Genomic DNA, 16,052 nt, shown 5'->3' on the forward strand with positions numbered 1-16,052 from the left:
TAGAAGAAATACGACCAAGTAGGAATAAGAGAAACAGACAAAATGGGGATATAAAATTGAAGTCCACGCTGCCAGCAGAATACATTGAATTTATTGGAAGTTAACAAAGATATATATATTAAGGGAGCAAAGATATAATATAGGAATTTGTAGTCTTCCATTTTATACACAGGAATCAAACGTTCATACTCATACGCAGCCCATATAAGAAGAACTGGTAGTCTATATTAAGCAATCACGACTCACAGATAAGCCCAGTCAACATCCAACAATCAAAGAAGGAATAGACATAGCAGAATAATGAGAAGTCAGATAAAAGATCAAAGATATAATGCCTCAAAGAATAGACAAAAGATATCCTCAAAATGGAGATAACAACTATAACGACTAGGGTCTAGTATAGTAAAACTATGTCCCTTCAAAATCATTGAATCAGTATTTACAACAATTTATCAGTTGTAATCTGAAGATGTCTTTATCAGAATCAAGATGCCATCAAAGACTAGAGAACTCCAATGAGAAAATACTCATGTCACCTTAGGATTATTGTCCCAGGGCCCATGCAACTATAAAATAGAAGAAATAATCATAATGACAGTAAACTGTATGGTGTAACTGTGACAGAATGTATACAACAAGAACACATATAATATCTTTAAATACATTAATAACAGCAGGAGTTTATCTATCAACAATAATGGGTAAGATGGAAGGAAAAATAATCTGCAGAAGCAGTACCAGTTTTATATTTTAACAGTAGCAGTACAATATATATTTTAACAGCCCATTGTTCTTAGACTTATACATATTAGGCTTATTGTACATGATCCATAAACCCACCAAGGTAGATCAAAGACAACCCCATCTATGGTGAGAAAGTTCATATATATTAGAAATAAAATCATACTTGGTGTCAGTTGATAAAAGATAGTTCATATGAAGTGACAACTATATCCTTATAGAGTTATTACCATATTAAGCATTTCATGAAATGAAGGACGATTTATTAGACAACATTTTCATCTCTAAAGGAATTAATCTCAATTGTCCAAGGATCAAACTAAGGAACATTACACACTCATCAAGTTTGTTGAGAGCTTACAATCTTTCCCTTAAACTCTCCATGGTGCCCACCCTATTTTTGATGGCTATCCATAGGCTTTGTTCCTTGAACTCCGCAGGTGCGATGGCCTCTTGGTTGTACATTAAATAGAAGAGTGTTTGATCAATTGTTACCTTGTAGGTTGTGTGGTAGGCCCATAACACTAAAGGTAATTTCTCCTCCCAATCCTCGTTCACTCCGCACGATTTGTAAATGACGAACACTAGAATCTTATTCGTGGCCTCAACCTACCCATTTTCTTTTGGATAGTAGGGGCTTGATAGAGAGTGAAAGATTTTAAATTGGTTAACAGCTTGATGACGTGATTCACAAAATGTGCCCCTCGATCACTCTTTAGTTGAATGGGGATCCTGTATCGCGTGATAATTTGTTTGTAAATGAACTTTGTCATGCTTAATGCGGAGTTATTTGGTAGGCCGCTTGCTTCTACCCACTTCTTTACAACAATGTATCAGTGCCTTTGTGTTCGTCTTCAGTGGTCTGATAAAGTCCAACCCCCATTGTTCAAACAATTCTTGGGTGTGGGAGGGGTTCGGGGGCATGAAGTCCTCTTTAGTGGTTTGTTAGCCCTCTGCATTATATCACAACCTACAACCCATTCTCTAGCATTGTACAATGTGGGCCACCACAAGCCTACAAGCAACACCTTTCGCGTTGTTGTGTCTTGTCCCATGCATCCACCTGTTGGACCTTTGTTTGTTTCACTCAAAACACTGAGGATTTCTTCCTTGATCACACATCTCTGTGGCATCTGGTTAGGCTCTATTTTATACAATAGTCCATTAATGAACCGAACTGTTATGCTCCTGAGGACAATCTTCCTTCTTTCTCCTATTGGCATGTCCCTCGCAAACTTGGGTGTCAAGTGATACTCTCTGATGCTTGTATACCATGAAAATAGTACTGCAATAGTGAACAAATTAGCCTCGAGAAAGTCATCATTAACTCCTTTTGGAAGGTCTTCATATTTTATCCTTGACAACTGTTCTCCAATCACATGGGTCTTCCCTGGCAGTATTGTGAAGGTAAATTTCTGTAACAAGAGTAACCCCTTCCTTGGATGATATGTTTATTTACTAGGTACATTAGTGCTTGGTGGTCCACGTAGAATGCAAATGGGGTTGGCAGTAAGTAGTGCTTAAACTATAGACTGCATATACCATTTCGAGAGCCTCCCTCTATGTTGTGTTGTAGTTCAACAATAATCTACTAGAGATGTGTCCCAACCCATGGTTGTCCACTTGAGCTAGTGTAGGACCTATAGAAAAATTGGAAGCATCCATGTGGACATGGAACTCCTTATTTCAATCAGGTTATGCAAGAATCGCCACATCCAACATCTTTGTCTTCAGTTCTTCAAATGCTTCTCCTTGCATCATCTTGTAGGTGTACAACTCACCCTTCCATGTTAGTTTGTCCAATGGGTATGAGACTTGAGCAGCTCTTGATAAATTGTCTGTAGTACCCAATGTGTCCAAGGGACAACTTTACCCCAGTGACATCTGTAGGGGGCTCCATCTCCACGATCACCCTTCCCTTGTTGGGTTTTGTTTTCAATCCATCCTTCCAGATGACGTGTCCTAACAATTTTGTTTGCGGTACCATGAATCTATACTTCTTCCAATTTAGTGCCAACCTTGCTCTTCGACATCTCTCCATGCACTCCCAAAGGGCTACCAAGTGCATCTCCTATCCACTATAGATGAACCAATCATCCAAAAATTCCTTGAAGTTTTTCACCAACATCTTGTCAAAGATGTGCAAGGTTATCCTTTGAAAGGTTTTTGGTGCATTATAGAGACCGAAGGGCATCCTGTTATATGCACACACACTGTCCTCCACAAATGTTGTCTTTAGTTTATCCTCTTCTGCGATCATAATTGATTGTAGCCTGAAAACCCATCCATAAACAAATACATTTCATGTCTGACAACCTCCTGCAGGATGTTGTATGTAAATTGTATGTGGAAGGGGTCTTTAATTGGTGACGACGTTCAAGCACTTGAAGTCCACACAAATGCGGATCTGATTTGTCTCCTTCAATGATACGATGATGGGCGATTCTATTTGCTTGTTTGGATCTTGACATTGACCTTCGTGACAATTCTTATTCATCTAGTATGGCCTCTTTCATATCAGCACAACTCCAAGCATCAATGAAATATGGTGTATGCACAACTTTGGTGGTACTCCCTTCAGGTCCTTGTACATTCATGCAGTACATCCTTGTACTCCATAAATATTTTAAATGTTGTCGCCTTAAGCATTGGATTCTAGTCATCCCCTACCAATAGATTTCTAGGCTTTTCCTCCTTCCCCAAGTTTGTAATCTATAGTGAGGGCTCTTTGTATTGCATTGGTTTCTCCTTGTCAAAATTGTGTGCCAAAGTCTCATTGACTCGAACTTCGCCCTCCTTATATTCCTCGAACTTCAGTAGAGACAAGTCCTTTGGTTCTTCATGCACCTACAACATATTACATTGGAATAGTTTCTAATCTTCCATCTGCCAATGGAAGAGTCCATTCATACAATCTAGATCATCCTCAGAACATCCAACAAGTTCCAGAATGCCTTCCTCATTAGATTCCATCCTCTTCTTTTCCTCGTCTATTCCATTTATCTCCCCATCGAACTCAAACACTAAGGAGGATGCCAATTCTTTACTCACCATTTGAATTTTGAGATCAGTGACTTATTTCCTTCCTCCATCTCCATCGATAAAGTGTTCCTCTTTCAATTATGGTTCATTGGTGCAGTGACAAGCCAACCCCTTCCCAAGATGGCACCATATACTTTCTTCTTCAAGGGGATTACCACAAAGTCTAAGACGAAGGGTTGGATACCAATTGTCACTCATTGTGCCATCAATGTTCCAAACGGCTTGATGTTGTGTTGATCGACACCAACTAGGTTAAAAGTGGGTAGCTACGGTGTTGGCTTCCCCATTTTCTTTTGTATCTCTTTGGTAGTACATCTACCCTCGACCCTCTATCGACAATTGTGTCTGTGAGGATGGTCCTTGGGATACCCTTGTTCATGATCGCGAGGTGTCGACTATTGTTTACTCCAAGTAACATCTCGACTGTTTTTGTCGATTAGCATGTTAAAGCACCGATCAAAGACTTTAGTTGATCAAAATAGACTTGCACATTAGTTGTATTTAAGGTTATATTCATTATTGTATATATATATATATATATATATATATATATATATATATATATATATATATATATATATATATATATATATATATATATATATAAAACAACTAAAAATAAGAACTATAATTTAATGTGCAAATATATATATATATATATATATATATATATATATATATATATATATATATATATATATATAAAACTAAATAATAAATATTTATTTATCCAACTAAGCTATCATTAACACTCCCTCTTAGGTTGGGAGGATAAACACATAATTATATAGAACACCAATGGCAATATTTAGAAATGACACATCAAGGAAATCCTTGATCAGAAGACTTCCATTATATAATATCATATGGGTACTGGCCTATTAGAATATCAACACATGATATTCACCAAATACTCTTTTGATATTATATTAGGTAACATGAGTATTGGCCTATCAGAATATCAAGTCAAGATATTTATCAAATACCCATCATATATCTATACAAACAACTTATAGATAGTCAATTTAATGACATCTAACACTTGTTGATTTACAAGATAAAGCCTTTCATGATCTATTTCAACATTCACATATAATGTATATCATGATTTAAGTTATTGTAAGATCATCACCTTCCAATAACTTTTGCAAGTACAAGTGAAAATCATTTGAAAGTTGTCACTTTCTCATGATGTACACAAGTTTCAAAAATTCATAACATTTATAATATATAATGTACAATAATTAATTATTTTGAGACACTTTCTTATAGATTACAATCATACCAAGTTCCTTTCAAAAGTGTTCCACCTTTGTTTTAGCAAGTGTCTGCAATCTGATTATACTAATATATCTCAACTCAACCACATTCTTCTCAACCATGTCTCGTATATAGTGATATGGTATCTCAATGTGTTTTGACCTATTTTGAAACACTGGATTCAGGGAGAGTTTGACGCAGCCCTCGTTATCACAATAGATAGTTGTAGGTGGTAGAGGCTTCCCAAACAATCCAACTATAAGTTTCCTCAACCATACAGCGTCTCGAGCTCCCATGGATGCTGTTATATATTCTACTTCAGTGTAAGTCTAAGTTACTGATGACTGTTTTCTACCGAACCATGATATCATTGCTGATCCCAAGGTAAAACAACATCTTGATGTATTCTTCAATTTAAAGAATTTCCCGAACAATCATAGTCTATGTATCCACTTAAGACTTAGTTCAACATTTATGTATCTTAAGGCATATTCAATTGTACCATGAAGATATCTGAGAATGTGTTTTGCTGCTACTAAATGAACTTGTTTGGGTTCACACATGAACTGACTTAGAGCATTTACTGCATAATAGTGTCAAGTCTTGTGTTCACTAAATACATTAAGGACCCAATGATTTGTCAGTAAAGAGCAGGATCAGCATTTTTCAGAATCTTTAGTTGCTTCTTTTAGTTTTTGTAGATTTGTTTCCATAGGAATCTTCATAGGTTTTCTTTCCACCATTCCAAATCGTTAAGTGTATCCAGTGTATACTTCCCTTTATTTAGAGTGATCTTATTAGCATGTTACCATACTTCTAGTCCCAAAAAATAGTGTAGTAATCCCAGATCCTTCATATAAAATTCGGATGCTAAATCCTGTTTACACTTGGCAATTAGGTGATCTTCTCTTGTAATCAATAGATCATCCACATATAGTACTAGAATCAACATATCCCCTTGTTGTATTTTGAAATATAGGTTAGGGTCTGCATCATTTTTAGAGAAACCAAGCTTTGTTAAGTGATGATCTATTCACTCATACCAAGCTCGGGGAGCTTGTTTTAACCCATACAATACATTTTTTAATTTACATACATGTGACTGTTTATTATGTACCACAAATCCTTCATGTTGCTCAAGATAAACTTCTTCTACTACTCCATCCAAAGAGGCAGTCTTGACATCCATTTGATGAATTCTCCATCCTTTAGAGGCAGGAATAGCTATTACAGTTCTAACAGAGGTATATTTGGCTACTAGAGAAAAAAATTCTTCGTAGTCGATTCCTTAGAGAAAGCCCTTGCAACAAACCTAGCTTTGTGTTTATCAATACTTGCGTCTGAAGCATGTTTGATTTTAATTTGAGGATACAAATGATTTATTTTTGGGTTTGGGAACAATATCCCAAATGCCGTTCTTAAGGATGGAGTTATATTCCTCCGTCATGGCATCTTTCCAGATTTGTTGTTCCATGGCTTCTTTCACATTAGAGGGTTTGATAGTTCACTCATGAGTGCAGTATAGCTAGAGAATATGTTTGGACGTTTTCTTTCTCTAATAGACTCAATAGGAGCTGAATTGTTTTTCTTCAATTAGTTTTCTAGCCGATAGAGGTCTCTTCTTTTCTTTAGATATGTAAGTCGTATGCATAGGTTCTGAAGAGTTATCTTCTATTTGATTCTCCCTCTCAATTTCAGAAATTGATTCTTCGAGGGTTTCTTCATCATTTGATTCATTTTCAACTTCGGATGTTTTGTAAGCAATATCTTCATCAAATATTACATCTCGACTCAATTCAATGCTTCTTTGTCCAGGGATGTATATACGATATGCTTTAGAAGTTTCACTATATCCTACAAAGATTCCTCTTTTCCCGGAAGGTTCTAGTTTAGTTCTTTTCTCTTTAGGAATTTAGATATAGACAGGGCACGCAATTATTCTTAGATGATCGAGATCATGTTTCTTTCTAGAAAATGCTTCTTCAGGGGTTTTATGTTAAAGATGAGAGTGAGGGCATCTATTTTGAATAAAAACAATAGTGTTAGAGGCTTCACCCCAAAGGAAAGTATCTAGGTTTTGATCATGTAGCATGACTTTAGCAGCTTTGACAATAGTTCTATTCTTGCTTTCTGCTACTCCATTTTTTGGGGGTTTGTAAGGAACTGAAAACTCCCTCTTGATCCCAACACTTTTGCAATAATTTAGAAAGATCTTTGAACTATATTCCTTACCCTTATCAGTTCTTAGAATTTTAATTTTCTTTCCTGATATTATATCTACTAGAGCTTTGAATTCTTAAATTTTGTCAAAATTTCTTCAAAATCTTTACATTTTAGGAAGTAAATCCATGTCTTTCTGGAGAGGTCATCTACAAAGATGATGTAATATAAGAAACCTCCTAAGGAAGGGACAAACATTAGCCCGCCTAGGTCGGAGTGGACTAGCTCAAAGAATTCTCTGATTTTGCTCTCCCCGTCATAAAAGGTGGTTTTAATGTTCGTCCCTTAAGCTCAACCTTTACAGGTTCTTTCATGGTTAGATTGGAGTTTGGGTAACCCTGTTACCATTTTCTCTAAGGAGGGTAATCCTCAAAAATGAAGATGCCCTAATCTCCTTTGCCAAATTTCATTTTCTTTGATGGAATCATGAATTAGTGTCATAGGTGAGGAAGAGTTTATTTTGTATAGACATCCATGTCTAGAACCAATTTTGTGAGCATTTTGTATATTTGAGTTCTTAGGCCAAGCTAAGACTTTTCCATTCATAAATGCAACCCTATATCCTTCATATTCAAGTGCTGATATAGAGACCAAATTTCTCTTTATGTATGTATCATATTCTTAATGTATCAATGTATCGATGATAAGCAATTTGGTAGGAGATTGTATTAAATATTAATAACATTCTGCAGGAAATGATACGAATCTTGCTTTGATTTGTTTAATATTGCAATCCTAAACTTGAAGACTCTTGTAGTATATGTGTTTGAGGTGTTTGAGATTGCAAACGGTGGCGAGTATAAGACTGAAGAGTCACGTACATGATGGAGAGACTTCAAAGAGGAGTCATGTCTTATTTTGGATGTGGCTCCACGTCACCCTTACCACCTTTTGTGCTCTTTACAACCTCTCGACTATTTTTGTTGATTAACACGTTAAAGCATCGATCAAAGACTTTAGTCGCCCAACATAAAATAGATTTGCACATTAATTATATTTATTATTTATTGTATATATATGTATATGTATATATATACACATATCTGTAATAACAAAAATTAAGAACTATAATCTAATGTGCAAATATATATATATATATATAATGAATATTTATTTATCCGACTAAGCTGACATTAACACGTGCTCAACAAGGTCGTTCTCAACTATGGCATGGTCTCAAGGAGGTCTTTGATCTTGGCTAATACTTCCATCTATAACATTTGCCTCAGAATGTTTGGCTCTTCTTTCATCCGAGATGAGGTTGTTGCAGTCTCATGCATATCCCTCCATTGGGCCATCATTTCCTTATCAATGTCTTACTTCGCAACTCGTACCCTTTGCTTCTTCGTATGGGGGTCAAGGTACGTCGCCTTCTTAGCATGTGCCTAAGTGATTACCAACACTCCTTCTGCGCCAGTTTTCTCAATGTTTAGTAAATTCACTCCAGGCTTTAAACAGTCGACATCTTTGTGGTCACTTGGACTGCACCATCTACACGAATGTTGCAAGGTTTCCTCCTTCATGCAGTCACGTGCAATGTCCCTCGGCAAGTCTTCATAGCCTTCTACGCTTAGCTTTTTCTTCTGGTCTTAAGACTATTTGGATGGTCTCAAAGTCATCAAACTGCTCCTGACGATTTTTGTCTTTGCTTAGAACATTTGACTTTGATTATTTTTCTCTAAAGGTTCTAAATACCTTGCCTTTCTATTCTTGTCATGCTCCTCTGCCTCCATTTTTTTTCCTAAAACCTCCAGAGGATTTGTTGGCATTTGTTCTCCCTATTAATTTCTTCCCGTGAATTTTGTAGGGCCAAAAATGTTTGTGCTAAGATATGTGGGAGATGACTCATCAACCGGCCAACCATAGGGCTCATTCTAAGGGAATTCCGCACCACGCTCTCAAGAATTTGTTGGTGTGTCACTTCCCTTCGGATGTGGGTCTCGATTGATGCTTGTAATATGGATATGAAGTTTGACATCAATGCCCTCTCCCCTTTGAATAACTCTTGGAACACATCGTCTTCACTGCTGCTACCCTCGCTTAAGTATTGGCCCATTATTCTCCCTTCGCTATGTACTATTCTCCGTCAAACAACACCAAATGTTTGCCTCGTAGGTACTGGGTTTAATGCATAAGAGAATAACTAGAAATGTAATAGAAAATGAAGAATACAATGTTTTAGAGAACTCACAGGCCTCTTTATTAATTCATCAAAAGCTTAAAATGTCTATACAACAATTATGACAATTCCAACTACTTCTATATTATATGCTCCAACGGATGTAATTACATAGCATATATAAATGTCGAAGGGTTGCAATGCTTGGTACCTATCCCTTTGTCTAACAATCACTAACAATTTGTAATTACCCGACAACACTTCACATCTCTTTGGTAGGGGAGATAGCTAATAAATTGGTGAATTCATAATTATTTGATTTAATTTGATTTCAATATGTTTACTTTTGTTTAGATATACACTAATATAACTTGTATATGAAGAAGAAAATATTACAATTGTGTCTACATTGTAATTAGTTGATATTCACAATACTAAAAAAACACCACAATAAGGTTTACAGATTGATGCTAGAGAGAAGAAACGTTGTTCCTATGTATGAAAATAAGATAGAAAATCATATTGCACTTTAGTCATGGATTCATGGTATGAAAAAATTGTGCATGATGAATATATTGATACCAATAAGATGAGGATTTGAAGGTGGTTAGAATAGAGATACGTAAGGAAATTTAGAAGTAGGTTTAAAACAACAGAAACTCAAAATAGTCAGGAGATATAAGAAGTTAGAGGACTGCTATATATGACACCAAAATTATCAAAAAGAATATTATGGTAATATTCAAAATATGTTTAAATTGATAACTTTTTCACATTTGAGAAACCTACAAACTGTGATAAAGATGAAATTTGTTTTGATAAGAGTAAAACATATTTGTAATACTAGTAACAAAAATAGAAAATGGAGGAAGCAAATCTTATATACCATATCTATTGTCTGTTTCATGTCAAAAATTTATCATAGGGGAGTAAGCCATAATTTCGAAAGACTCATGAGTCATTTGGTTAAGTTTTATTGCACAGTCAATGTAAAAAATGGAATGTTACCATAAGGATACATACATTTGTATACAAAGAACATAAGAAAATTTGTATTATTGATTTTAACCATGCACAAATTTTGCATGAGCAAGCATTCATAGATTATAAGGACATTTATTGAAAGGCCTTACGAGATGAAATAAAAGTTGCCTACAAATTTGACATTGTAGATGTGAATGGTATTCAAGTTTGATAGATTGATTTGGATGAAGATTTGCCCCCTAATATTGTATCAAGATTATTGTGCTTTCTATTGTATTATTCAAGGTATATATTACTATCTGCATAACTATTGTACCTCCTTTTTTCGTGCAACTACTAGTATTTATTTATATTGAATTTGTTTTAATATTATGATCTATTTATTAAATCCTTGTCTGAAAAGGGGTCATCACATTAGGCCCTAGATCTTGGGTGGCTCTCTTCATAGAGATATCTTACAATTAGTTTCGAACAGACCTTTAAGTGATGGAATTAATTAACCAACTTGACAGGCTTACCTAGTCCAATTAATATCCCAGAGTTTCTCGCAAATATGGGAAACTGAACACATAATGCATTTGGTAGGGATTTCAATAAAATTATTGCAAATATATTATTTGGTAAGCTTTTGTCCATGTATACTCTAATTCTCTGCACCCAGATTTTGAAATGACTTTATCAATATCCATATTAATGTAACTGTGGTTAATCTTGCTCTTTTTCTTCAATCTCATACCTTTCTAGCATGCCCACCTCTCTTTCCCTTCCCTTTTTTATTCACATTCCTCCTTTTCTTGCTTTGGCTTTGCACGGGTTGGCTAGATCGTAGATGTTCTTCTGGGCAGCCATGGAACACTGCGAGTGCTATGTAAATTTGAGTTGGGTACATGCCAATACGGATTTTTTTTTTTTTGCAATGTAAGGAGCTTAAATGATCTTTTATGGCACTACCATCTTTCAAAAATTCAGTAGAATATTAACAAAAGATAACTATTCGTGGTGCTGAACCTACAACAGTTAATTCTTTGCAAAGGGACATTATATAAATTTGTTCCAGTAGATATCAATTTCATTTTCTTAAAATGGGTTTTTTTGCAGATTGGGTGGTTGCTATTGCATGCTTCATATTGGTATGTCTGTTCGCACTGCAACATTTTGGTACACACCGGCTAGGCTTCATGTTTGCACCGATAGTTATGATGTGGCTTGCATGCATTAGCATACTTGGCCTGTATAATATTCTCATTCATGAAACTGAAGTTTATCGTGCCATTTCTCCATATTATATTTACAAGTTCATGAGCCACCGTACAGGAAGAGATTGGAGGTTTTTGGGTGGTGGCACACTACTTTGTATAACAGGTATGCATTTGTAGATGAGGCAGAAATATGAAAATTACATCATTTTGCAAGTGTATGGGCCCTTAACAGTGAACTTTATTTGTTTTCTTCTACTTGCAGGGTCAGAGGCAATGTTTGCAGACCTGGGGCATTTTTCACAGTCTTCAATTAAGGTGTAGTGGAAACAAAGACTCTGTTTCTTATAAAAGTATTATAGGGATTTTATTACACTCGAGATAGGAATGGTGCCTCATGCAACACAATAATGGATAAGTGCTATTCCAAAATTTAATTTTTCATTTGACTGCAGATTGCTTTCACTTTTATGGTTTACCCTGCTTTGATACTAGCTTATATGGGTCAAGCTGCATACCATTTGAACAATCCTGTTAATGGTGTTTATTCTGCAATTAGTTTTTGCGAATTTGTACCTGGTAAAGTCTTTTCAAATAGATTTCCTACCATTTCTAATCTTGTTGCAGTGAGATTATGTATAAAGTGAAGCTATTTCTAATATTGCCGTGAATTCTATTTGCTATTCTTTATTGTATGACAGAGGATGTAAGAAAATATTTAATAGCAATTTCGACACTTGCCTCAGTAGTTGGGAGTCAAGCAATCATCACAGGGACATTTTCAACGATACATCAAGCTTTGGCAATGGGCTGTTTTCCTAGAGTAAAAGTTATCCACACATCCAACAGGGTACATGGGCAGATTTATATTCCTGAAGTAAACTGGATTTTGATGATTATGTGTCTTATTGTTACCATTGGTCTCAGAAACATCAGATACATTGGAAATGCATCTGGTATGTGCCTCCTTGTTTGCACTGTTGTATTTGCTTTGTGAATGACCATGTTAGCTAGCATGAAGAATTGAAGGATCTCATATACCAAAACATTTCTTTGACAGGTTTGGCTGTCATCAGTGTCATGCTAGTCACTACCATTCTTATGTCCTTAGTAATAATTATATGCTGGCGCAAAAGAACCCTTGCAGCTTTAGCTTTTCTCATCGTTTTTGGATCTATTGAAATCCTTTACTTTTCAGCTTCAATTTTAAAAATCCATCAAGGTGCATGGGTACCTGTTGTTTTCTCCATTGTCTTGATGACAATCATGTGGGTGTGGCACTATGTGAAGGTCAAAAAGCATGAGTTTGAACTGAAAAAAAAACCTTCTCTAGATTGGTTTCTAAATCTTGCTTCAAATCTAGGAATGGTGCGAGTTCCTGGCATTGGACTCGTTTACTCAGAACTAGCCACTGGAATACCTGCAATATTTCTACACTTAGTGACAAATGTACCCTCATTCCATCAGGTGCTTGTTTTTGTCTCCATCAAGGCACTTTCAGTACCCCATGTCCCTCCGGAAGAAAGATATCTTGTTGGTCGCTATGGGCCAAAAGAACACAGAATATACAGATGTATCATTCAATATGGATATTGTGATAATCACAATGATCATGATATCCTAGAGGATCAGCTTATTCTTAGCATCAAAGAATTTATTACTTCAGAAGCATCAGACTCAAGTTCCAAAAAGTTTTCTTCACTAGAAGGAAGGATGAGCATTATTGGAACCCCAAACCGGTCAGGGAATGTCATTGCTATCTCTAACAGTGATGAAACAGAAATAAGTGGACCTCATCATGTAGTAAAAAGAAGAAAAGTAACATTTGTGTTGCCTAGCACCCCCGACATGGATCCTTCTGTAACAGAGGAGCTACAAGAACTTTTGGAGGCTACTGAATCTGGGACTGTTTCCATACTAGGTCACTCTCGTGTGCAGGCACAAAGAGGTTCAAGTTTACTAAAGCGATTTTCTATTAATGTGGTATACAAATTTCTTAAATCAAATTTTAGGAGGCCATATGTGGCATCGAATGTCCCCCATGCTACCCTTTTGGATGTTGGCATGGTTTATTCTGTATGAGCTGGATGTTTTTCATATAGGTGTACTTGCACATGCCATTGTCTAAGTAGACATACAAGTTTGCCTTGAAACAAAGAGACAGTTGGAAAACCTAGAATAATGAGGAGTACTCTGCTTCTATCTATCAAACTAATGTATTCTCTAATTTCTGGACAAACAAAGCTTTTATAGTCAACTAAACACTAAAAATCATATGAGATTGTGATATAGTAGACAAAAATGATACGAAGAGTGTGATTGTTATATGGTGAACAAAAAATGACGTGAAGACAAATAGTTACTGTGTTTTGTCTCACAAGTAAACTTCAAATATACTGAAGACTAATATTATTATTGTTTTCTTGATTTGTAGTCACCTCAATCAAGCACATTTTTATCATAGGATTGACAGTGAATGCTGAAGCTAAAAATTTCACCAGTCCATTTTTTTAATGCAATCCTAGGAGAATATTTTGAATATAAAGAAAGTAATGGTAGTCCATTGGCATTGAATCAAGCAACGTTTCTATATAGTCATCGAATCATTCTAGCGAGTTGTTAATTTTTACTCCAGTAACTTTTAATCAAATTTGAAATGATCCTTTAGTTTCCAACTACCATAGCAACTAGAGGAGTCTGCTCAACTATCAGCTCCTCTCTCCTTGTAAGTTTTAAGTGGCTCATGAAAGTAACATATTATTTGAACACTAAAAATCACTAGAAAAATGTAATGAAATTATTTATCACATAAATAAACTGACGTAAGAATTTACAAACAACACAATGCAAAACAACAACATTAATCAAGTGAGCATAATTTGATAGGGTATCTTTAACAAGAATAGAAATTTAAGATAGGATAATATGATTGTAAACTATCACTTATTATTTAAATAATAATTAGGTTATAATGATTTGTTAATAGCAATCAAGTTGACTAGTATAATTGTTAAATTCAAAAGTTATTTTTTGATTATGTCAAAGCTTATGTACTTCTCAAGTTGAACCATTGGAAAACTAATACACCTAATAGACTAAAAGTGTAATGAACCCCCTTCCATCTTGCAATATCATTAATGTTAACTAACTTTGGATGCTTCTAAATGAATTTTTCCTCTTCCAATGTAGTGTCTACCTTCAGCACTTTCTTGCACTTAGCCACTTTATGGTCGCCCATGCTCACATTGTAATCCTTGTATACATAATTGATTTTCAATATTGATCCTTCATTTAGTTTTGGTAACCTTCTATAAAAGCAAATCTTCTTGTCAATCACTTTATTTATATTCAATAAATGAAATATTTGATGCACTTAAATAAATTGAGCAATTTAAAGCATATCCCACATTAATCAGCATTGGGGAAACCTTATGGGGTTAATAATTAATGTTAATTTGTTGCTTTAGAGACATGTGCTTCTATAGCTATAACTTAATAGATATCCAATCTTTTACTTCAAAATCATGTTATATATATATATATATATAGGCTTGCCTAGAACCTATAAAGTACTTCTTGTAGGTTATTAATCACAAAACCTTTGGTTGCACCTTGAATGATGATGTGAAGGGTGGTGGATGATTCTCACACAAGCTATAAATCAGGACATTTTGAATAAGTATGAAATTGACATCATCTTTCGAGTTGCAACCATCTAATTTATTGGGATTCTTTTCTATTTTGAGCAATGGAGATAAGCCTTAGAGCATTTATTAGCAATTCAAGGTTGCTTATTAAACTAGGGTTGATAAGAGGATTTATGAGTTAATTAAGTTCTCAAACAAGAGAACAAGTTAGTAAAGAAACTACTAGTAAATATGGGATGAAGGGAATAACATAAATATTATATGATTACTATGTGGCTTTAGAATATTTTCCTTGAATGTTAGTATCACTTTGCTTGGTGTTAAAAGATGGAATAAAGCACTAAAATGAACATGTTTTGTGAGTATCTACTATGATATCGATATTCCAGTGATAAGTTCCATATAGATGTATTCCCATTGATGGCTAGGAACATAGAAGGGTTGTAGAAGCCTTAAAATAGGTTTTCACATGTAATTGTTAAAAGACAAAGATCTCATAAGTGGGAGGGATAGGGTTCATCAAAGAAATTGTTGTTGAGTTCATAAGCAACATGCAACCAATTATCCTTCCTAAACAAGCAAACACCCATCACAAGGATACTCCAATTTACTCTTTGAGATTTCATCTATGGCATAATAACATTAACTAACATATGTGGCTAGTGGATATCTAATGATCAAATGTAATTCACTTTAATTTTAGTGATCTAAGTAGACAAGTCTACACTTGTAAATATTTTGACACTTCCCCAATAGTTTTCTGACAAGGATGTCATGTCTTCAATGATAGTCCTCATTGAAACATCTACCTGAACGCGTTGAAACTTTGACACATTCTTTATA

At 35.1% G+C, this 16,052-nt stretch overlaps 1 protein-coding gene across 2 annotated transcripts in view; it reads left to right on the top strand.

Moving 5' to 3' along the window:
• LOC149574911 (potassium transporter 8-like) overlaps positions 1-13,999 on the top strand; it is a 128,750-nt gene extending 114,751 nt beyond the window's left edge. Inside the window, exons 1-6 of one of the 2 annotated variants that reach the window (XM_089814767.1) lie at positions 8,512-8,809; positions 11,465-11,728; positions 11,828-11,880; positions 12,018-12,141; positions 12,264-12,518; positions 12,623-13,999. In XM_089814767.1, coding sequence (XP_089670893.1) covers positions 8,689-8,809; positions 11,465-11,728; positions 11,828-11,880; positions 12,018-12,141; positions 12,264-12,518; positions 12,623-13,644 — 1,839 coding nt within the window. In that variant the 5' untranslated portion in view covers positions 8,512-8,688 and the 3' untranslated portion in view covers positions 13,645-13,999. Of the gene's footprint in view, positions 1-8,511; positions 8,810-11,464; positions 11,729-11,827; positions 11,881-12,017; positions 12,142-12,263; positions 12,519-12,622 lie in introns of those variants that run through there. The other variant, XM_089814766.1, reaches the window with a different exon arrangement.
• The last annotated feature ends 2,053 nt before the right edge of the window (positions 14,000-16,052 follow it).

This window comes from Cupressus sempervirens, chromosome 2, assembly GCF_028749045.1.
Source record: "Cupressus sempervirens isolate cs-2001-9-10 chromosome 2, ASM2874904v1, whole genome shotgun sequence".
Lineage (NCBI taxonomy): Eukaryota > Viridiplantae > Streptophyta > Pinopsida > Cupressales > Cupressaceae > Cupressus > Cupressus sempervirens.